This window comes from Nannobrachium achirus (genome assembly GCF_963921795.1).
Source record: "Nannobrachium achirus genome assembly, chromosome: 2".
Lineage (NCBI taxonomy): Eukaryota > Metazoa > Chordata > Actinopteri > Myctophiformes > Myctophidae > Nannobrachium > Nannobrachium achirus.
The window spans coordinates 51,795,262-51,819,717 of NC_137811.1; the positions used below are offsets into that span (position 1 = coordinate 51,795,262).

The 24,456-nt window shown below is 41.7% G+C and overlaps 1 protein-coding gene across 9 annotated transcripts in view; it reads left to right on the plus strand.

Moving 5' to 3' along the window:
• The window catches only part of ncalda (neurocalcin delta a), a 119,543-nt gene that overhangs the window by 77,321 nt on the left and 17,766 nt on the right, over positions 1-24,456 (plus strand). For all 9 annotated transcript variants that reach the window (XM_080738089.1, XM_080738086.1, XM_080738087.1 and 6 more), the window contains one exon: positions 10,326-10,736. In XM_080738089.1, the coding sequence (XP_080594215.1) occupies positions 10,359-10,736 (378 nt within the window). In that variant the 5' untranslated portion in view covers positions 10,326-10,358. The remainder of the gene's footprint in view (positions 1-10,325; positions 10,737-24,456) is intronic.

A 24,456-nucleotide genomic window follows, 5' to 3' on the forward strand; every position in this document is an offset into this window, starting at 1 on the left:
TGCAGAGTTTTTAAATTCTGTTCTAACTTTGGAACCATTTGTCCAAATGATTTTTTTTTCCACATGATCACAAAGACGTGTCTGTTTGCGTGATTGATCGTCGGGCGAATCATACGTTGTGAAAAATATTTCGCGACAACTTGAAAAGGTATGTAAAATCTGAAAAATGTCTGTTAGTGAGGGCTACTTTTGGTTAAATATTCTTGGTAGAATGAGTTAAATATGACATCAACATTTTCCATCTCTCTGCCACTGCCTTTTTTGGTTTCATTTCCTTCCTTTTTTTACCTTTCTGCTTTTTCACAACTGCTGCATGATACTTGTTACGCATCTCACATCCTGACACCTCCACGACCACCACAAACGCACGTGCACACTTGCAGTGTGCAAGTGTGTGTGTGTGTGTGTGTGTGTGTGTGTGTGTGTGTGTGTGTGTGTGTGTGTGTGTGTGTGTGTGTGTGTGTGTGTGTGTGTGTGTGTGTGTGTGTGTGTGTGTGTGTGTGTGTGTGTGTGTGTGTTTGCGTGCCTTCTGCCCAAAAGCTTACGCTTATCAATGGCTGAGAGTCTCTGTAGGCAGTTACTATGGTAACCGTTGTAAAAGGTCTTTAAGAGCCAGTAAAGTGGTCCTGTCTAAGAGAGAGAGGAGTGACTGAGGACGTGAAGGGGGGAAAAGAATGTGTTACTGTAACAGGTAGGCAGGAACAAAGAGATATGATATGATCTGTAGACAGGGAAGGTAGGATCAATAGCTCGAAAAAAGTCGATTGATGTAAAGGAGAGAGAGGAACACAAGTGAGCTGTATAGTGTGTGGTGTGTGTGCGCACAAAAAGCAAATGTGAAAGAAGAGAGTCAAGGAGAAGGGAGATAAAATAGAGGGATGAAGTGTGGACAGGAGGCAGAGGGAAGCTAATTGAGCTAGCATAGCTTACCACAGTGATCGTATCTCACCCTCCATCTCTCCACTTAGCAGAAATACAACTCGCCACCCACATGCCATATGTGCAATTGTGCATTCTCTAGATGTTGTTATTTTGCTAAAAAACTGCTCTTGGTCCAACAAGTAATAGTGATAATAATAAACTTTCAGGTTATACTGTATTTCTGCCATATATTATAGTAGTAAAAAAATAATATATATATATATATATATATATATATATATATATATATATATATATATACACACAGTATATATTCCTTAATTACATTTCATTTCATTCCCCCTTTCTTCTCCCACCTTCCCTTGTCTTTCTAAGCATTTCACCCTTTCTCTAATCCTACCTTGACTCTACCGTTGTAACTCATAGTTTTCATATCTGCGTGTGCATTCTGATCAATAACTAAAACACAATTACCATCCCTATGATCTCACAAAAGAACCCATCCACAATGGCTGAGTACAACATAATGTTTTATTTTGTTATGTTATGTTTTGGCTTTTTTCTATTTAGAACATACAGTAGATGGAAAATGTCTGCAGCTGTGATATCTGTGACTACTGGTGGGTTTTTATGAACAGAAAGAGGTTAGGATATGTCATTTCAATCTGCATTTCAGCCAGGCTTGATTTGAATCTGAATGGCTCAGAACTTTGTATAGACATGATTTGAATCAGAATCACCAGCCGCTTCTGTGCCTGAACTTTAAATCTAAATCAGTTTGGTAACAGGTGGTTTCAATTTGATTCTCCTTGCAGGGAGAAAAGTTAAGCCCAATTTATACTTCCCGAAATAAACAATTTTCATTGAGTAACTACTGTACAAGTTTCTCTGACAGATCCATCTGTTTTTGTCTGTGTCACGTACGCTATCATTCAGATATCACACACGGCATAACTTAATCATAACTTAATCATCATACAATATCTTATTCTCGTTCTCACACATGCACGCACGCACGCGCACGCACACACACACACAACCACACAATCATAAGCTGAAAATTAATTCCACATCATCATCATAACACTGTTACTGGATGGCTGAGCATGTCATAAGGGGTGACAGAGGGGGCATGATTCAGGTGTGTGTGTGTGTGTGTGTGTGTGTGTGTGTGTGTGTGTGTGTGTGTGTGTGTGTGTGCGCGTGTGTGCGTGTGCGTGTGCGTGTGTGTGTGTGCGCTGTGTGTGTGCGCTGTGTGTGTGCGCTGTGTGTCTCCATGCATGCAGACTGGAGGTGCAGCGTATCACAGCAGATGACAGAGCACAGTGGGTCAGTGATGAAGACCATGGTATTGCATGCATCTGTGGTCTGTGTGGAGCCAGAGAGTGGAATTAAAATGGACAGCAGAGCAGGGTCATTGGTCAGCTTCATGATTGTGTATATTTTGAGTGAGTAGCCTGATCATGGCCACAGGAAATGTCACCACTGAAAGTGTCATTTGAAGTTTTTCTAGGGTTCCCTTTCAATAAGGAAGCACAGTTATGGGCAAGGAGTAAGTGATGCAGGAAAATACCACGGAGGACATGAATAAAATACTCTTTTCTAAAAGACTAATCCATGAGCATAGTCTGATTCATCGTTCTTCTGAGACATTTGCTTGTAGCCGGAAACATGCCTGACGGGACTTAGAATGCCTTATTCTTCATGCAAAATCATTTAGAATAGTGCCAAACCTCAAACAAAATCTTTATCTGCCCAACACAGAAAAGAGAAATGTCTGTTAAACGATCTATTGCGTGTTTTTGAAGTAATGATGCATATCTGGGCTTATAAACGTGAAGCAAATTAAAAACGATTATTTTTCCCCAGTTCACCTATTCAGAGATGAATATAACAAGAACTGCACTCTGTCGAGGTGGCAACTTGCGCCTTTGCTCACCACTGGCATCACCACTGGCGCCTGATTATGGATCCCACTGGGAAAGATGGATGGAAACGGCATAGAGCGCTCGTTTTCACAGTTATTGTCCACGACATTGCAAGCGGCGCGAAGGCCAGCGGACCTTGGTCCTTTGCGGCGCTCGGGCGCGAAGAGCGGGCCAGGGCCGGCCGCGCGAGTTACGAAGCCGTGGTGAATGCAATCGTTCTATTTATGCCCAGGCCGTAAGGCACGATAAACGCAATGATAATTGGGTTTTCGTGCACCTCGCGCGGTCCAAGTGACTACAACGGAGCGCTCCCTACGTCCGGTTCAGCCAATCACAAGCTTCAAAAATGAGTCCGGGGCTTGGTTATCCATCTTTCCCAGTGGGATCCATAATCACGCACCACTGGCGATCACCACTGGACCCTGCATTGGCTGTTAATGATGATGTTGCCAGAAATGCTGGTCCCTGATTGGGCTATGGGCTTAAACACCCACAGCTACCTACCTACCTACCTACCTACCTACCTACATACCTACAGTACCTACCTACCTACCTACCTACATACCTACCTACATACCTACCTACCTACCTACCTACCTACCTACCTACCTACCTACCTACATACCTACAGTACCTACTGTACCTACCTACCTACCTACCTACCTACCTACCTATCTACCTACCTACCTACCTACCTACCTACCTACAGTACCTACAGTACCTACCTACCTACCTACCTACCGTACATACCTACAGTACCTACCTACATACCTACCTACCTACCTACCTACCTACCTACCTACCTACAGTACCTACAGTACCTACCTACCTACCTACCTACCTACCTACCTACCGTACATACCTACAGTACCTACCTACCTACCTACCTACCTACATACCTACCTACCTACCTACCTACCTACCTACCCACCTACAGTAACTACATACCTACCTACCTACCTATTTACATTCGCAGCTAAACACAGTAATTGCAAGTAATTAGCCTATCATGCTATAATCTTGTATAAACTAGTACTACAAGTATAAACTAGTACTACAAGTGTGCTTTCCTCTTGTTGTACACAGCAGTTTGGTGCAAGCCTTTTATGGTGTCAAACGGGTTGTAGAACAATGCAAATGATTCCCACATGAACACACACTTAATTTATGAACAGGTGGAATTCATCATCGGATGTCTCCTATGACGCACACAATACTGTACACAACCTTTCATGATTCCAATGTTGTTCTTTACTTAGGAGCACACGTACACTCCTGGCCCCATACTGTGGAATAAACTCACCATTGCAATTAGAGGTAATACATCAATACATCAAATGCATAGAAATAGTAATCTAAGAAAAACGTAGGTATAGACCAAGCACCTATTCAGTAAAAACTATAAAAATCATATGTGTATGGTCATTGAGGGTAGACAAGTGCTACAGTAAAGCCCTTTACACACAGGACAGTTGCGTTTTTTTCGTTTGCTGCATGAATCAAACGCATTGGATTTGGTGTGCAAGGCTGTGCGGAATCGGCGCTGCGGATCCCAAAAGGAGTCATAAAAGGAGTGATGAGTTTTTTACCGCATGCGACAAGACGCACGAATCGAACTGGGTTCGATCGAGAAAAGAACGCACGGCGGCAGCCACTCGTCGCACGGCTAATTCGGATCCGGTGTGCATGAGGTCGTAGAGAATCATTGTTTTCTTTTAAAAAAATGAAATTGTCCGTTTTATCCGTGCGGATAAACGCGCCTGTGTGCAAAGGGCTTAAGTGCTATGGGCTAAGGTGGAGTCTGAAGAGGTGAGTGACCATGGCGGAGGGAGTGAGTCTGCATTGAACTGTGTCACTACTACTTTGATGACATCATCAAAGTGTACTTTGCAAGCCAAACCCCACAATCAATCTTCCAGTTCTAGGCAACACAGAAGGGGGGAGAGGGTGGGGTCTTTTTTCTTATTTTCAGCTCCAAGGTATATTAATGACATAGTTCAATGTTGAAAATGAGTGGTATTTAAGAGCGTTAAATTGTAAATTGTACACTAAAATACAGTAGAGATTTAAGAAGAGCTTTGTGAATCTGGCCCTATGAGCGTTTGAGTGTTGAGGCGAATGTCACAAAGGTATTTGAGATCAGCACAGCCCAAGTTTTAGATTTGTCTCACTTGTTATCAGCAGCCTGTGTAGTATGTTGCCTCTGGGTTAAAGAGCATGAGCCAGTAATAACATATGTCCGCTAACTTCAAATGCCCTTTAGGGAATGTCTTTCCATGTCATATCATATCATATCATGTTAACATTTACTCTTATCAAACCACATTGTAAATATTTCTTAGCATCAAGCAAGCACTCTCATTTTCCCCCACCTTATTATCCGCTACTGTTGAGCGCTGATTATGTTAAGCAGTGTTTGGGTTGTTTCAGTCACTTCTCCATCAGACAGTGTCTGATGGAAGTAAACAAAATCTCATCAAGGGGATGAGGTAAAAGAAATGCTGCACCTATTTAAAAAATCACTCCTATTCATCCATGCACGTCTCATCAAGCGCTTGCTCCGCTTGTCTGACATTGTATTCCGTCCTTTGGTAAATGTTATTTGTCTTTTTTGACGATATTGGCATCAACAGTTATGCAGCCGACTATTAACCACTTTCTCCCTGGCATTCCTATTTTGGGTTTGTCATTGTTATAGGAGACAATTCTTGAATACAGATTATTAAATAAATGTTAACTTTATATTTACTTTCTGTTCATTGTATAATTAACATTCATTATTTTCATTTATTGAAATATACCTATCAAAGGTTATTTATTTGTATTTGTTTTCTTATAAGGGAAATGTTTTTAAAAATATTAAAAACATTGCTAATCCCTGGTTTAGCACTCTTCCAAAATCACAAAAGCACAGCAGCAGCTAGAGAACAAAAATAAACATGTAAAAGAGAAACATTTCCTATCGCAGCTTTGTTTTCCAAGAACAGTGCGTTTCTGGTTGGAGTTGCTCACTTCCTGAAACATTTGCAGACGAGACCACAGGCCAGAGCAAGGCCAGCAGAGCACAACAAAGAGACTGAATGCATGTACAGCACTCACGTCACACCAAATTCTGGGCCCTGGGTGCTTTAACTATTGAGAAATAGCAGATACAGTATACAAGCTCACAGCGCGGCACCAAGTGCCACGCTGTGAGCTTGTAGATCTGCTATTTTAGAAAAATATTGAAAATGTGTGAATTTTTCAAAAAATATTTCAAATCATTCTAAGGTTTTTTTTTTAAAAAGAAAAAAAAAATCCAGGTCCCTCCACCTTGGGCCCTAGTAACTCAGTCCCACTCCCCCCCCCCCCCCCCCCCCCCCACCTTGTGAGGCCCCTGACAGCACTGTACATGCAACAGGAGTTGCCAAATCTTTTCAGCTGGAGACCCAAAAGAGGAATTTGATGTCTTGCCCGAGACCCAAACGTACAAAAATACATTATGAATTAACCACTTATAAGTCCTATTTCAGAAATTGTGAAAACAGCCAAGCTACAAGCTCACAACTTGTCGCATTGCGCTCAGTAGTATGGCAGATTATTCTGAAGCCTGGTTCTCAAAGTGGGGCTCAGGGACCCTCAGAGGTCCTTGATGTTCCAAATGGACCTTTAGAGGTCTGAAACTCTTGAGAGTTACTGTATGAGGGTCTTTTAAATGTCAAAGTTTGAGAACCACTAGTCTAAAGCTCCCATAGAACAACAAACAGCAAATTCTCTGACAGCGTTTGAGTGTGTTGGCATTAAGAGAGAGGCGCTTATCCAGGGAATTAAGCTGTTTGTAGATCAATGTAAAATGCTGTTTGATTGCACTGGCCAATTGCTACTCTCTCAGTTGTCTGTGTGTGTGCGTGCGTGCGTGCGTGCGTGCGTGCGTGCGTGCGTGCGTGCGTGCGTGCGTGCGTGCGTGCGTGCGTGCGTGCGTGCGTGTGTTCAGCCACAGCCTGATGCCCTTTCCAACCTCTCTGGACACGTAGATTCCATATTGCAGATTCCACAGGGAGCAACGTTTCACCTGGTATCCTACTATTGGTGTTATTAAAGTTCTTAGTTATATTGTGTGTGTGTGTGTGTGTGTGTGTGTGTGTGTGTGTGTGTGTGTGTGTGTGTGTGTGTGTGTGTGTGTGTGTGGTAGATTGACTCCTATGGTAGAATGGTTGCATTGTCTAAGTAGCAACGGATGCTAGGATTGGACAATATTGTCGGATGGGACTTAGCGATCAGTCTATTGGCCGTGTTCACAGGTACTGTAGGAAGCCTGTTACGACTAAATTAGGAGAAGATGAAACAAAAGAAAAAGAAACCAGGGCAGCTCGCGCGCTGTGGTGAGAGTTGTGTGTCACTGTGAGCATGTACTATTTTATTGACTAGTTAAATCAGTGGAAGGCATTTGGTGCTGTGTGTGTACACTTTTATGTGTTGTTTTCCACTGAAAGTTCTGTCACAGCAAGAAGAAATGTGTTCTAAACAAGTGGTGATGTGCTGTGTGTGCCAAGGAGGAGTGCGAGAGAAGGTGTTGCTTACTTTCAGGCCTGAGGCTCTCAGGATACATCATCTGTCTCCACAGGTCATCTGTTGATTGCACTGCAGTAGGGACAACTTTGGGTTTTCTTTGGGTTTCGCCTCCCAGAGTCCCTGCACAATACTGTGCCTTTAGTTTCTATGTGATTGTAAGCAACTAGAAGTTAGGCCGGCTTTGCCGGCCTCACCTCTAGTCTTGTCACGTCGCGGCTATAGGATAATATTATTCCTCTTGCTCTGTGTTGGCTTAAAGCGACAGGTAGACATTGTAGACGCTAACAACACCGCCCCCAAGTTATGGACACACAGGCTCTCCCTCGCACACACACTCATGTGTGTGTATGAAGACGAGAGATCCATTCCAGACTTACAGCGATGTTGACTCAGGCCGACCCATATGAGCTCCGGCGACCTCAATATGACCCCCGAGCTGTGTGTGTGTGTGTGTGTGTGTGTGTGTGTGAGCACTTGAGCAGTCCTAGCCAATCAACGGCGACTCCTACTGCTATCCGTCTTATCGTTTATCATGATAAAAATCAAACCTCGGTTCGAAGTGGAGCGGTGAATTTGAGCAGCTGTACCCTATGTGAGTGAGTGAGTGAGTGTAAACTGTGCCTGTGAGTGAGTGGTGAGTGTGCCTGGCCTGCACAAAACAGCGCCCCTCCTTTAACTAGTGTGTTGTGTGTGGCCACTCAAGGTATTGCCCAGGCTACGGACAGGGCCAGCCAGCCAGCCAGCCAGCCAGCCAGCCACATACCCACGGATATACCTGTTCATTGGGAGCGCTTTCACCGCTCCAAAAACACCCACACTATTTGTATCGTTAAATGATCCCAGTGTACGTCATGCACTCGGATCAATTCACCTTTTGTTTGCTGAGCTGCATATCCGGTACCATTTAAACCCTCTATTATTGTTCAAACGGACCTGGAAATAACATACTTGATAGTCTTTTTTGGAGCGATGAAAGCGCTCCCAATAGACAGGTATGTCCGTGGGTATGTGGGTGGCTGGCCGGTGGCTGGCTGGGTGGCTGGCTGGGTGGGTGGCTGGCTGGCCATGTCCGTAGCCTGGCAATACCTTGAGTGGCCACACACAACACACTAGTTAAAGGAGGGGCGCTGTTTTGTGCAGGCCAGCCACACTCACCACTCACTCACAGGCACAGTTTACTCACTCACTCACTCACTCACATAGGGTACAGCTGCTCAAATTCACCGCTCCACTTCAAACCGAGGTTTGATTTTTTATCTACCAAATCTCTTTGTCAGAAAATAGCCAATCTACAAGCTACAAGCTTATTTTTCTGCAAATGTTCCGCCTCAGGATAATGGATGTTGGGGGTATTTTGATTATCGCGATAATATCGTAAATCACAATAATTGTGACATGACATTTTCATATCGTACCTTCACAATAAGCAATGTGTGAGAGAGTCAAGCATTAAATTGTGTTTTGTCCTCATTACACAGTGCATAATTTGACATAAATTTTACATTTAGGCATTTAGCAGACAGTGACAAAGTGCAGGATTGCCTTGGAGTACAGTAAGTGCCATGAATCCTAGTCAACAAGCTACAGGGTAAATTGTCATGTGTAGAGTGCAAAGAAAACTATTAAGCGCTGCTTAGGATACCTGGTGAAACATCAACAACAACAACATTAACCTACTATCTGTCTAGACAACATGCTATCATTTAAATACGTTTTTTGTGAACATTACATGCGTCAATCAAATGCTAGATGTTTTCTGACACACTGCCTTGATAATGGATCATGTGTGGAAAGCACAGGGTGTAAGTCATCAAGTAGCTCACATTAGAAGCCATGTAAGTCTGAGGATCATAGGATCAAGTACCTCGAATTTGAGATCTGGTGCACTAGAGGGGACTCATATGATGGCTTCCTTATTCCTATACTGTATGTAGGACTTCTTGAATGTGTCGATTTACAGTATGTTGTACAGTATATCTTCGTTCGTTTGTGGTGTGTTTGTGGCACGCAAGGATTATGAACTAGACCTTTCAGTTGGGCAGCTGCTGACATTGATAGTGTAGCAGTAGGAACATGGTGATATGATGGTGGCAAGCCTTATCAGAGATTTATGGGATAACAGATCAGCCATTACAGTGCATGCTGAACTTACAAATCAAATAAAAGGGACATTTCATTTTATCTCAGAGATTGTGTTTCTAGCAGTCTCATCTTTTCAATCAGTTTTCTATCATTTTTTTTTTTTTATAAATATTTTTATTGGAAGTTTAGGCATAGTCACATCAGAACATATAAAACAAGCATATACAGCAATATGGAGAGACATCCTATTCTCAATAAAAGATACAATTCTTCTTGCCTGCTTCCATATATGATTTTAACTTGTTTTTCTTAAACAGCAAACAAACACATATATTTACATAAAGAAACAAAATCAAAGTACAAGAAAAGTAAAAATAAAATAAAAATATAGACAAAAACAAAGCGAAATAAGGGGGAGAGAGAAGAGAGAGAGAGAAAGAGAGAGAGGGGGGGAGCTCAGTCAATCAGTGGGAATCAATTTAGGCATTCAACAGACGCTCTTAATCCAGAGCTATTTACAATAAGCACAACGTAATAATACATCAAGTGCATAGAGGCAGTGTATTGCCTCAGTGATCTGTGTGTGTGTGTGTGTGTGTGTGTGTGTGTGTGTGTGTGTGTGTGTGTGTGTGTGTGCGTGTGCGTGTGCGTGTGCGTGTGCGCGCGCGTGTGTGCGCGTGCGCGCGCGTGTGTCGCAGTTCATTTCATGAAGCTCTCAAACTGCCTTATACCACAACCCCATATTATGAGGTGTATTTTGCGGCGACCCCATCAGCCATAAATGTGGTCAATTTAACATAAAACATTTAAAATAAAAGTAAAACATCAGCCTGGTTGATCTACTGTATATCTATATTTCTCTTGCTTTATCTCTCCTCCCAGCTGCGAGCTGAGCGAGCAACAGGACCATCAGACATGGGGAAGCAGAACAGCAAACTCCGTCCCGAGGTGATGCAGGACCTGCTGGAGAGCACAGACTTCACGGAGCACGAGATCCAGGAGTGGTACAAGGGCTTCCTGAGGGACTGCCCCAGCGGGAACCTCTCCATGGAGGAGTTCAAGAAGATCTATGGCAACTTCTTCCCCTACGGCGACGCCTCCAAGTTTGCGGAGCACGTGTTCCGCACTTTCGATGCCAATGGCGACGGCACGATAGACTTCAGGGAGTTCATCATCGCGCTGAGCGTGACGTCGCGCGGCAAGCTCGAGCAGAAGCTGAAGTGGGCCTTTAGCATGTACGACCTCGACGGGAACGGCTACATCAGCAAGGCAGAGATGCTGGAGATTGTACAGGTGAGGGACTGCATAATAGTGTTTCCCATATTGTAGAATTTTTTCTTTTAGACTTTTAATACATCCAGACATATAGAAGAAACCCAAAGCATTAAAGTTCCTTCCCACCACCATGTGAGTTTGAATTCTCCATAGTGCTTGTTGTAAACAAAAACAATAGACTGGTTGCTAGGCTTCTCCCCTTAGAAACTTTAAAGGGGCCACACCATAAAATTCATTTTTTATTTAATTTTTTCATGTATTTTATTATTCCCAGTGTATTTTTCTATCCAACAAAATACAATTCATTAACTCTAAGCCTTGGTTTTCATTTCTGTGATTTTCTGAGTGGGTGTGTCCGAATGGTTCTCTCCTGAAAAGTGGACTGGTGTGATGTCACACCAGGGCCCATTTCCATAGTACCGCCCCTCCACTTCAGCTTTCATAAAAGCTGTATAAAACCGTATTATGGACCAATATTTATATCAAATATTTATTTTTAAAAGCATGGTGTGGCCCCTTTAAGAAGTTCCCCATAGACATGAATGGGAAATCTCTGATTTTCCACATGAAAATGATTGATGATTCCTGGAGCCAGAGCTCAAAAAGCTCTGCATAATCTCGTCAACAAGGCCTGCATTATGCACTAGAATAATGTGCATGCCTTTACTATTTCAACAAACAAAATACAGACAAATCTATGGAATGTTTGAGAAACACAGGGTTTGGACAATAGCTATTGTTGGATGGGACTTAACGATCAGTTCACAGGTAGGAAGCCTGTTACGACTAAATTGGGAGAAGATGAAAAAATAAGCCAGCGCAGCTTAAATAGTAGAAATTGAGAGGTATAACAGGAGAGGAGACATAAAGAAACAGAAAGTCTACTGCGTGTTTTGAATTCCAGTCAAGTACCCTGTGTGACCCGAGAAACCTCTGAATTGATTTCCATCTTGCTCTCAGACAAACACACAGGCATAGACATAGAAACTGCTGCATTGGCCAGTGCAGTGATAAGTAAACACTGTCATATAAACAGCCTAAACAACACTACCACTGTATCCATAACATTCTGTTCATGAGACATGCTTGTATCCAGTATTATTTAGCAGTTTTCAGCTGCTTACTGTTTTCCAATGTGATTGGTAATATACTGTACATTGATTCCAGAAGCACCATAGGCCATTTTTGACATACAAGAGCATTTTGAATGCGAGGCCACTCCTGCAACAGTATTTGACTTGAAGTGATGTTATCAATGCTGACAAGGCACTTTGATTTCAATTGAACTTTTTCTTTATGTTCTATCTGCCTCTTTGTGGCTGAATGACAACAGCTACAAACAACATCCTTGACAACTTGTCAACTTAGCCTTCTTCCAGACCCGAAGGCTCAAATGAATATGTGTCAACATCCCCCAGGGCCCGTATTTATCAAGCCTCTCAGAGTAGAAAATCGGTCCAAAGAATTGACACAAAATTGGCCCTTCTTTCAGGCACATAACAGGAGTAGCAGCATGTTATCAGTATTCCTTTCTTGAGGAACAGCTCTTAACTCCACCAGTTTTCAAGAGAGCTGTCCGAACCTATTAGTAAACATTTTGAGGAAGGAGAGATGTCTTGCATTGGAACAACTGACAGCAAGTTTATTAACCACTTACACCCTGGTCTATATACTTCATTGACTTCCCCCAGGGGTCTATACTAAAAAAAAAAATCCATGTGTACATTTTATATCTGTTGTTGTAGCAACGCTGAGGAAGACCCGTTAGGTTGAAACACGTTTGTTGCTTTGGTTGAGGTACATAAATAATAAATGGACATTTATTGGGTTTTTCCTCAATATCTGTTGTTGTAGCCTATGTGCTTGGAAACAAAACTAGGCCCTGTCAACACACTATGTTCTATTTACTCCTGAGTCCTGAGACGAAGGTGACATCTCGCCGAGCAGGTAGTTCTGCTCAAGCTGCCTCTATTCCGCCAGGCAGTAAGCTTGCGTCACACGGTGGACACAGGCAGCTTTCGCTGGCCGTTGATTTTCGGCTCCAAACAGCGATAGATGGCTTGTTGGGTCCGGGATGACACGCTGCTTCCAACGGTGCCGGGCTTCTCAGTGTGCAATGCCCCAATCCCATTCTGAAGAAGACTGTGAGTTGAAACGTTAATCAATAAACCTCGATTGGGAGCTTTTACTTTTTACTTAAAAAAATGGCCTTGATCCACTGTTGGTCCTGTACCTGCCGTCCAGCTGATGTGCCAGTTTATTTTTTTTCTTATAGATATACAGTATATACCTAAAAACAAATGTCCAAGTGGTGGTGCAGGGGGGGTGATGGGAGCAAACAAACAAACACATACCAAACTTCAGTGACACTGACCCCAACAGTGAATACAGTACGCTTAAATATACTGCAAATTTGGTCAGCTGCTTGAAATGCATGCAATCCTATTGTGCAATCCCTGCATCCCTATCCCTGCATCAAACTAGATAGGACGATACTCATTGAATTCATAGAGCAGATATCAGGGGATTTTTTTTTATCCTAATTTCTATTTAGTGTATATATATGTATGTATATATGTATGTATATATGTATGTATATATATATGTATATATATGTATATATATGTATATATATATATATATATATATATATGTATATATATATATATATATATATGTATATATATATATATATATTGGAGTGATGGTTAAGATATTGGACTTTCACGTGGGAGACCCGGGTTCGAAGCCGGGTTAGTCCGTAGGATAATGACCAGATTTTAGGTGAATCGTTCACTTTTTCATACAAGCGTGAAAATTGGTACACTTGTACAGTTTGGGGCCCTGAACATTTTCAGATATGGAGCCATCGCAAAAACGCCCCCTGGTGGCCAGGGCAGCCATTTTACTTTCCGCCATTACCAATTAATGTATTTTACATCATAACTCCTGAACTAAACATGATAATACAGAATAGATGATGTCTAGACCTATGTTTTGATGGTCAAGGATTCCATTGATATCATGTACAACATCATAAACTGTCCAGGTGAATAGTTAATGGTCAATTTGGTGATGTTTTGAGGTAGCCTGCTGGTTTTGTTCGAACATTTTTCACTTTTTCATAAAAGTATGAAACTTGGTACACTTGTACATTTTGGGACCCTGAACATTGTCAAATATGGAGCCATCACAAAAACGCCCCCTGGTGGCCATGGCGGCCATTTAATATCCACCATTACCAGATAATATATTTTGCATCTTATCTCCTGAACCATACATGATAATACGGAATATGTAATGTCTACACCTATGTTTTGATGGTCAAGGATACCATTGATAATGTGTACAACATCATAAACTGTCCAGCTGAATAGTTAATGGTCAATTCAGTGATGTGAGATGGAAATCACAATATTTCGTGTCTGTTGCATACATGTTGTGTAGAGGTTTAGCTTTGCCCCTGATAATACAGTGAGAGCAGAGCAATATTCAATATGACAATAACAAATTAGCTTTAAATAATGTGTGCAGACAAAGGTTTATTTAAAAGATTTTATTTCAGAAATAGTTGGTTTTGTTGTCTTTTTCTAGTTGATTTCTTAAGCACATATATTTCATTTCATATTTTTTCCTAGTATTGATTTCATGTTTCATGCATGTTTTTTGTTTGACTGATTGATTGTTGTCGTCGTTGTTGATGACAATGAATCTATTCTTCAATCTTCACTGTCTCCTTCACAGCCTCCTCCACATTGACACTATGCTGTGCACTATAAGGAGGCTTTTTTTGCATTTATTTGCAGCCTTTCTTGCAGCCACAACTCGAAGAGCTCAAGAGCTTGGCTTGCCTGTGGAAGAATTGACCACAATGGTCTCCAATTAGGTGGGTACGTCCAACCCCAGTCTGTTGGAGATGGTAGATCTGGTGCCACCTCAAATGCTTGTCCCCAACAGTGTACTCCTTGGTACACTGCTCTTTTGAGGTGCTGCACCAGTGCATCCTTATGCTCCATCACTCTTCCTTTTTTTGTGAATAACTCAAGATGAGCTTGATTGATGTCAAGTTGGCTGCTGGTGCGATCGTAGGAGAGAATTGTGAAGCGTTCCACAATGTAAATTACTTGCTCTGGAATTGGTTTTGAAGACTTTGACAGAGCCATGAAGGACTCCAGGTTTCCCATGCTTTCTTCTTTCCCCTGGTTGCAAATGCCGATACTGTGTCACAGCCATCAAAGGCATGTAACACAGGAAGAGCCATGGATTTGTCAGGAGTTGACCCAGACACATACCTGCTCATGAGATTCATGGGCAGGTATGTGTCTGAAGTTTTTTTACAGTCCCAAATGCCACCCAGCAAGCTTGGTCTTGAGTTATTCACAAAAAGGGAAGAGGAGAGCAAATACTCCCAACTAGGGATGCACTGGTGCAACAACTCAAACGAGCAGTGTATCAAGGAGTGTTGGGGACAAGCATTTGAGGTGGCACCAGAAATGCCATCTCCAACAGACTGGGGTTGGACAAACCCACTTGATTGGAGACCATTGTGGTCAATTCTTTAATAGGCAAGCCAATCTCTCCAGCTCTTAAGTTGTGGCTGCAAAAAAGGCTGCCAGGGGCATTAAAATTGCAAATGCAAAAAAAAAAAAGAAGAAAAAAGAAATCCTAACAGTGCACAGCATAGTGTCAATGTGGAGGAGGCTGTGAAGGAGACAGTGAAGATTGAAGAATAGATTCATCGTCATCATCAACAACACCAACGACAACAATCAATCAATCAATCAATCAATCCGTCAAACAAAATACATGCATGAAACTTGAAATCAATAATAGCAAAAAACATGAAATATATATGTGCAGACACAACATATTGTGATTTCCTTCTCAAATCACTGAATTGACCATTAACTATTCAGCTGGACAGTTTATGATGTTGTACACATTATCAATGGAATCCTTGACCATCAAAACATAGGTGCAGACATCACATATTCTGTATTATCATGTAAGACGCAAAATACATTATATGGTAATGGCGGATATTAAAATGCCCACCATGGCCGCACCAGGGGGCTTTTTTGGGTTGGCTCCATATCTGAAAATGTTCAGGGTCCCAAACTATACAAGTATACAAAGTTTCATATTTTTTATGAAAATGTGAAAAATGTTCGGACAAAACCAACGGACTACCTCACAACATCACCGAATTGACCATTAACTATTCACCTGAACAGTTTATGATGTTGTACATGATATCAATGGAATCCTTGACCATCAAAACATAGGTCTAGACATCAACCATTCTGTATTATCATTTTTTGTTGAGGAGTTATGATACAAAATACATTAATTGTTAATGGTGGAAAGTAAAATGGCTGCCATGGCCACCAGGGGGCGTTTTTGTGATGGCTCCATATCTGAAAATGTTCAGGGCCCCAAACTGTACAAGTGTACCAGGTTTCATACTTTTATGATAAAGTGAAATCATTTCGGACAAACATTCAGACAAAACCATTGGACTACCTCACAACATCACCAAATTAACCATTAACTATTCAACTGAACAGTTTATGATGTTGTACATGATATCAATGGAATCCTTGACCATCAAAACATAGGTCTAGACATCAACTATTCTGTATTATCATGTTTAGTTCAGGAGTTATGATGTAAAATACATTAATTGGTAATGGCGGAAAGTAAAATGGCTGCCCTGGCCACCAGGGGGCGTTTTTGCGATGGCTCCATATCTGAAAATGTTCAGGGCCCCAAACTGTACAAGTGTACCAAATTTCACGCTTGTATGAAAAAGTGAACGATTCTCGTCACTATCCTCCAGACTAGGTGGGGAGGTTTGGATCACCTCCGTTATATTGGTGCCGTAACCCGGATCCGGCTTCCCCGTAGGAGGAGGTCCAAGGGGGGGTGAGTGTGGTGTGTGGAGTGTCAGTGTGATTCAGAGTGATTCTAGATACTTGATAAATATGGGAACAGATATCTACAGTAGTTAAAGTGGAGGGGAGTTATCTTCTATCTCGAAACAACACTTTTTCCAGTGCTTTCAGGGGAATTGACCTGGTAGTCCACCTTGTTGCCATAGCGTTACTAAAGCATGTTAAAACTATTTCAAACCATAACAACATATGCGGTTTGGTTAAAAGAATAGGGAGATAAATATGTGTAATTGTCTTTGAGAATGGGATGATAACAAATTTGAGCCTTTCCTCAGATTAACAAAGGATTTGTCCAACGATTGATAGAGCCTTGTGTCTAGGAAGTCATTAAGTTCTGGCATTACAGTCCCCATTGAGATTCCAACACATTTAATCCAATACATTTAATACAATTATGTTGTGGTGCCTAGATATGGCAGCAAGCCACATTCAAATACAAGTGTGTAAATGTGCCCAACAGCTGATAGTAAACCGATTTCCCTAACCTCCCTTATCAAAGTGTAGTTTGGACAAATCTGATTTGATTTTTCCTACTGTAGGAGTGTTAGATGTATCCTTGTCATACACAGCCTCTATATGTAGATAAAACCTTGATACACTCACTCTGCATTAAGCTTGTAATACCAGGGGCAGATAGAGTCAAAGCTATGCTTAATTCATGTTTATGAAACTGGCTACATAGTAGATATGGTTTAATTTACGGGAGGTCAGTTAGTGCTACCCTTCCTTTTTTTAACGACCCCAGACATTTAATCTTGCATTATCATGACACATTTTACATACACATAAACCTTTTTCCATTTCACTTTTATTGCTTGGAACACCATTTGTCAACAGGAGTAGGGAGTTTGATGTTTCTGTCATATTCTGTGATATTTCAGTCACCTGTTGTATTTCAATAAGACAATGAAAGTCATCCAAAGTGCCTTTTCAGAGGAAACTGAAGGAGTCTCTTAACCCATTTTGGACAGGAACCACATTTTTAGAATCAGCCTCAGCCCTAAATGGAGTACTTAAATGGCTTTTTTCCCATCATTTAATCACGGCTTGAATATCGATTTATTTGATACAAATAAAGACAAGGACATTTTTATTTGGTATAACATTGCTTTATTGCGAATGAAGAATCCCAAAACCAAGAGAATAGTGTTGGGGAAAAAAAGATTTGTCCCATTTTCTTTTTAAACAGCTAAACTTGATCAAAAATCTTTTTATAAAATAGAAAACAACGCTTTAGGGTACGGTCACACCGAACCCTAAAGCCCCAATGCTTTTCAATGGGAACGGAGCGGTTTGTTGCCATCCCATGAAAAGAGATGAAAAGCATTGTCAGAATCTAAGTTCAGTGTGACAGCACCCTTAACCCATTTAGGCCTAGAATTATTGAATGCTTTAACCAGTGAAAAATAGCAGATATACAAGCTCACAGCGCGAGCTTATAGATCTGCTATTTTTGAAAAAGTCGTCAAAATGTGTGCAAATCTTTGAATATATGTATTTTCAAAGCGAACGTTTGTAACTCAACTTCTGGGTGGTCCCTGGAACTAAATATTTTGAGATGGGGTCCGTGGCCAAATAAATATCATTTTGGAGGTCCTTGACATGAAAACGTTTGAGAACCACTGACATAGTAGTCTCTCAAGAGCAGTTAAGTGAAAAGGACATTTTCTTTGACGATGGCTATCCAGATTGCTGACATAGAAACATAGGTTTTTAAAAAAATCTTAGAAGGATTCAAAAAACACGTATAGAATCGGGTAAAAATTCGATTTTTCAAGATTTTTCAAAAATAGCAGATCTACAAGCTCGCAGCGCGGCACCGAGTGCCGCGCTGTGAGCTTGTAGATCTGCTATTTTTCAATAGTTAAAGCATAAAATAATGATACACAATATAGTGTACCCGTGTAAACCAAGGGTCTTCAACAGGGGGCCCGGGACCCCGAGGGGTCCCCAGAGTTACTACAGGGGGTCCTCCAAATCTTTGAGTGATAGAAACTTTTTTTCTCCTTTTTTATATTAACCACTTAAACCCTAGCGTCCATATTCTGAGAACTTTAGCCAAAAATAGTAGATCTACAACAGCAATAGCAACATTGCTTGTAGATCGGCTATTTTTGGTGTAGAGGGGAAAACGAGCAGACTAAGTACAGAGTGAAAGGTCAAGTTTATTAAGTGCTTAAATATCTGAAAACACAAATTGACATGAATCCAAAATACACTGATGATTGTGCTGTCAAACAATGAAACTATATGAACAGGTTGTGGGGGTCCCTGCTTCCTCTCTCAACTAAGGGGTCCTTGGCCTGAAAACGTGGTGTAAACCCAAGTGTCCTTCATCCATTGGTATACTCCTATATTGCTTTAATGTTTTTTTTTTTTTGCTTCCAGTGTACTGTCATGCACAAGCGAGGGACTCACCTAAGCATGCTCAGTTCACACTCACGCACGCGCCCAGGCTTGTGCACTGTTCGTCTATGAGATGATTTACCCCAGACATTTTTTTAAAACAAAAAAAGCGATGTTTTGTAAATACTGAGGGCACGGACTGGATACAGGTAACTTGTGTGAGGGTTGTGTGAGCGTTGTTTTGGAGTTGCTGTGCTGTTTTTTTAAAAAGGTCCCCTATTCAGATTCATTAAAAACACCCATTCTTTTTTCTAGTGACTCATACTACCCTCCTAATACGTGAGCAGGCTGTGTTTTTCTTTTTCCCCTTTTTATTTTTTTGATAACATTTACATCAAATATCTAAATATCGAATCAATCAAATTAAAATCTGTTCAGGGCGTTCATAAAAGCCTGATTAGAATAATAAAATAACCAAACGTTTTTGTGAAAGTGAAATATCCCTTTAATCTCTTTCTATTTATAGCTCAGGAACACCCTTGGTCTGTCTCACTGATTCAACAGGCCTGCAGTTGGGAGGATGGAGTGGGGGTGGGGGGGTGGGGTGGGGTGGGGGGTCATGGAAAAGTGACATCCGTTATCTGAGCCGTGCAGCGGTGTTCAGTTCACCTTTGAAAAAGAAGACAAGGGAGAAACGGCAAGTGGGGGTGGCATTTCCTGCCGAAGTGCTCTTTGTGTAAACAGACCTTCTGCTGTGTGTGTGTGTGTGTGTGCGCGCGTGTGCGTGTGTGTGTGTGTGTGTGTGTGTGAACTCTCCCCTCACGCTGCTATTTTGGTCTCCGGCGGGAACGCTTGTTCATTGGTCCCATTTCAGCTTCCCCTAATTCTTGTTAAACAGAAAGCTCATCTTTTGTTGCTTTTTTGTCCCATTTTTTGCACCGGGTATAATTTTCTGGATCAAGAGGCCTGTGATGGGGCTGTTTGAAGGCCCAACATAGAACCAGCTGACCATTGGCTGACTTCCACAGGGGTCACAGAAGCAAGGGTCAGCAGTGATGCGGAGCACGTCTCTCTGTACCAATGGGCAGTCTCATTTGCACTAGTAGAGCCTGACCGATGCCAATCACGATTTTGGAGAGTCCTTGACCACCAATGTTTTTACTGATATTTTGACCAAAAGTTTGGCAGAGGTTTTTACTTTTAAGCAAACAAAAACATAAAAATAAACACAAATAACCTTTTGACAAGTAAAAAATAAACACATGGGGTGCCGATGGCCTAGTGGTTTAGGCACATACAGTACCACATATACTGTAGGCTTTAAAGACAGGGAAGCTTTCTCCAATTTCAGTCTTTCTCCAATTTGCACAACAACATTTTGTAATTCTTCTGTGAGGTCCAACTACAGCCGAACATGCGCACACACCAAGGGAACTAAACCCACTACGTTGGTCAGAAGCCCGCTGTTTTCAGATGAGTATCAACTTGGTCATGATAAAATAATGAAAGAAGAGCAACCATGGAGGATGGAGAGGAGACTGTGTGATAAGTCATGCTTCCATAAACGTATTCGAATATAGGAAGCGAATTATCATAAATGCGCATTAAGACAAAGCGAATTTAGCCTGTTTCCATTTGCGGGTGTCATTCGAATTAGCGACGGTCGCATGAGCCGACTCAGTGCTCAAGCGCTCCCTACCTCCTTGCCCACCACTGGTTCTGTCGGAGGTTGTCTTTGCACAACAGTCTGTAAAGAGCTACAGCTGGCACGTTGTGAAAACGGGAGGAATTTACACACAGTCCGTGTCACTCCGTGTGTAACAACCGGTTTGTTTTGTGGGCTAGCGCTATACAATGGACGTTAAGCGGCAGGGAAAAGTGTTAACTTGGAGGACGATGGACCAGAACGTCATCATTTATTCTCATGTATTGTCTGACCCGTTTCCATTCACTAATGCGCATTTAGTTTTTTCGATAAAGCCTCAAAATCCATCTCCTCCAAGCGCATAAAAGTTTTTGCGGATAATGAAAGTTTATTCGAATTTTGAAGTGTTTCCATAAAAAGATTTACGCGCAAAAGCCTAAATGTGCATTAACACATGGGCTGCTCAGGTTTATAACATTTCTAGCTGTTGCTGCTGCCGCCGTTCACTCACGCTTTATTTTGAAGAGCCTCGGAAGCTTTGTGCGTGTGCACGTGGGTGTCCACTGACGATTGAGGAAGATAATCCCTTTGTTTACAAAAGCTCGCAAAACTAAAATCCAAACCGCGGCAGACCATCGTGGTAAAGTGTCGCCGTGAAAACAATCAGATCTCTGCTTCCCTGGCGTTCTTTTCACCTCATTCATAGATAAAGCCCTTTTTATGTTTCAGAGTAGAATGGAAATCAATGTAACCAGCCTCCGCTATTTTCTCCCTCTCTCTCTCTCTCTCTCTCTCTGCTACGGGGTGACGTAATGGACTCGGGTCATTCAGAGGGCAGGCAGCAGCGCGTACAGTTAACCCTTAGTTGTCTCGTCTCTCGACGAGATAACTCCTTTTGGCCTGGTGACACCTAGTGGCCTTAACTCGTCACTGAACGAGTTTGGCTCCCCATGTGTTAAGAGGCTTTATGGAAACGCCACTATTGACATAAGGAACAGATACAGGCAGTGTTGTGTTGCCATGTCCTCTTATTATAAGTGAATAATACCTTTGTGTTTGCATCAGGAGACAATGGTATTTGTCCTTATGCACACTTACGCATTGCTCATACATTATTGTATCATAATGCAGGTTGTGGTTAAGTGGTTAAAGCCCTATCAGTGCAGACATGTTATTGCTGATATATTGGAGTGGAGCTTGGTCCTGAGCCAGCGGGAATCCCTCAGTGACATACAGTTCAGAGCTTAGGGAACTCTCCTCTCTCTCCTGACAAATGAATGCTTAACTGTTGTTTGACATGGCTGGTCTGATCTAATGTAATCAAAATCTCACTCATGGCGGAAAGCTCTGGGAAGATCGGGAAGCTCTTGTTTGTGCTCACTTATATACAGTACAGTATAATTATTCGACTTTAGATTATGTACTCTGAATCGTGGTAATGGACTGGAATCTCATGGACCTAGTGGAAATAATTAGGTCTCTGCATAAAATGTGGGGGCGTATAGTTATCTGTCCATCCACAAAATAGATTCTTCTTCTTGTTGTGAATACTAGTCCCGACACTCTAGAGTTCTAGTTAAAGTGGATGTTTGCCTCACAATGTCGCCCATGGGTGCTAGTTTTTTTAGAACCTAGCTCTGCCTTATATACCGTAATTGTAATTGTGTGTCAGCCAATTAAATACCACCCTGCATGTTTTAACAAGACCCCAATCTGTTAGTACTTTATTGATCCCACTGTCAACAAACAGCTCTCTGCCCCAATCCCCATTAACTCTATCAACGCTTTGAACGTTCCCGTTCGCCCCATTTTTGACGGCGGCGCGATGCCAATTGTACGTTCTTTGGCTCGTTCTTTTGTACCTTGGTTTGATGTCTGTAAACTGATGAGGGGTCGTGCGGGTGTGTACCGTTGAAACAGCTCCCGTAAAAGTACTCTCAAAAACCCACTGGACGTTAGCATCAATGGAGTAACAAAACACTTCCATGCAGGCCTAGAATTTCGTCAGTTTAGGGGCAAGGCCAATTGGCCTTTGGTGTTGTCAAATTTTTGAGGGCACAAAGGCCAAGTGCCAGGGCAGGAAGGCCATCATTAAAACAATGATTTTAAGTCCACGCCACAGTCATAATTAATTTAGCTTAAACGTTAAGGTTTAATGTAATACCTTCAATTAAATAAATATCAAGAACCTGTTTATTTATGTTTTGCCATGTGCAGTGGTGTAAAGTAACTTTGTTTATTGTAATTTTGAGTATTTCTAACACTTACTTCTACTCCACTACATCTCGGATCCAAATATTGTACTTTTACTCCACTACAATTATTTGAAATCTTTAGTTACCAGTTACTTTGCATATTTAAATTATAATATTATTAAACATACATGAACCACTTTAGCCCTATTTAAGCTATTTGAAAATAATCAAGCTTGTAGAAAAAATAGCAGATCTACAAGCTCAAGATGTGTCGCATAACTATGCGTTGTGAGCTTGTAGATCTGCTATTTTCAAAAATGTTGTACTTTTACTTTTGGTACTTTAAGTAGGTCTCTACATTTTGATACCAATACTTTTGTACTTTTACTCAAGTATATTTTGAATTTGAGGACTTTACTTGCAACGGAAGTATTTCTACATTGCAGTAGGCTATTGATACTTAAGTATACACATTTGAGTACTTTTTCCACCACTGGCCATGTGCACGCACGCACACACGCACACAAACTCCTCCCTCCCGTTCGCGGAGTGATCCCTTTCTCAACAATAATGTACTTTCTGACAGCTCAGCCTCTTGGGGAAAGAATAGCTTTTGGTTCCCTTGTGCTGCATTTTGGTTGTTGTCCTGAGCTCAGCAGAGCTCCGTTTGAAGGCATTCGTTCGCACATTCGGATTTATTCAACAGGCTGCGCTAGATAAAACTCCTGTTTAGCCCGGTGATGTTTTTGTGTTGTAACTTGTAAAAGTTGCGGGACTCCGGCAGTTCCACTATGCGGCGGCTGCTATGCTGCTACTACGAGCGTAAATGGAATCTACTACTGGTCATGTGTGCAGCTCAACCAACTGCACTGCTGTTACCGTAATGACTGGAAAATCGCGCAGAGGAAAAAACGGTAAAAAGCAGTTAATGGACTGCTGTGGGCACCAGGGCACCACGGCCACTGTGGCCGTTTGGGCATGTCATTTTTCGAGGGGCACACGGCCAAAGAGAAGGGCAACGACGGCCGTGGCCGCCGTGAATTTCCTGCCCTGCTTCCATGTGATTTCCTCTGGATCTATTGCTCTGTAGCGACTGAGCAGCCTTGACGAACGAGAGCCTACTGAGACCATTTTCACATTAATTATTGCATGAGGCTGCCCCCTACTGCTGGTAGAGCCACGGTACACCTCTTTAAGGAGAAAATTAAAAAATAATAATGAAAAAAATAATAATACATCTTTGTCTATAACATCGCAAAGGTAAGGTGCTTTTGCTGGCACAAAACCCAATAATAAATAACAACATCTGGCAGGGAAAAAGTTAAGAAGGTGTTGCTGTCTGAGTCTCAGTATGTATGACTCAGAAACACAATCTAAATTGTATGCAGGTCAGGTGTTCGTTGGGAGTAACAATGTTACACATACAAAAAGCATAAGAAAAGGCCATGTGTTTTCTAGTTGTGTCCTGTCTGTAGGAACTAAGGTGGAAGGAGGCAAGAATGATTTCATACTTTCATACTCATTAACATCCCGCTGTTTTCAGCTGTTTAATACATAGTAAAATCAGGAGTTAAATTAACCATGGATTTCTTAGTTTA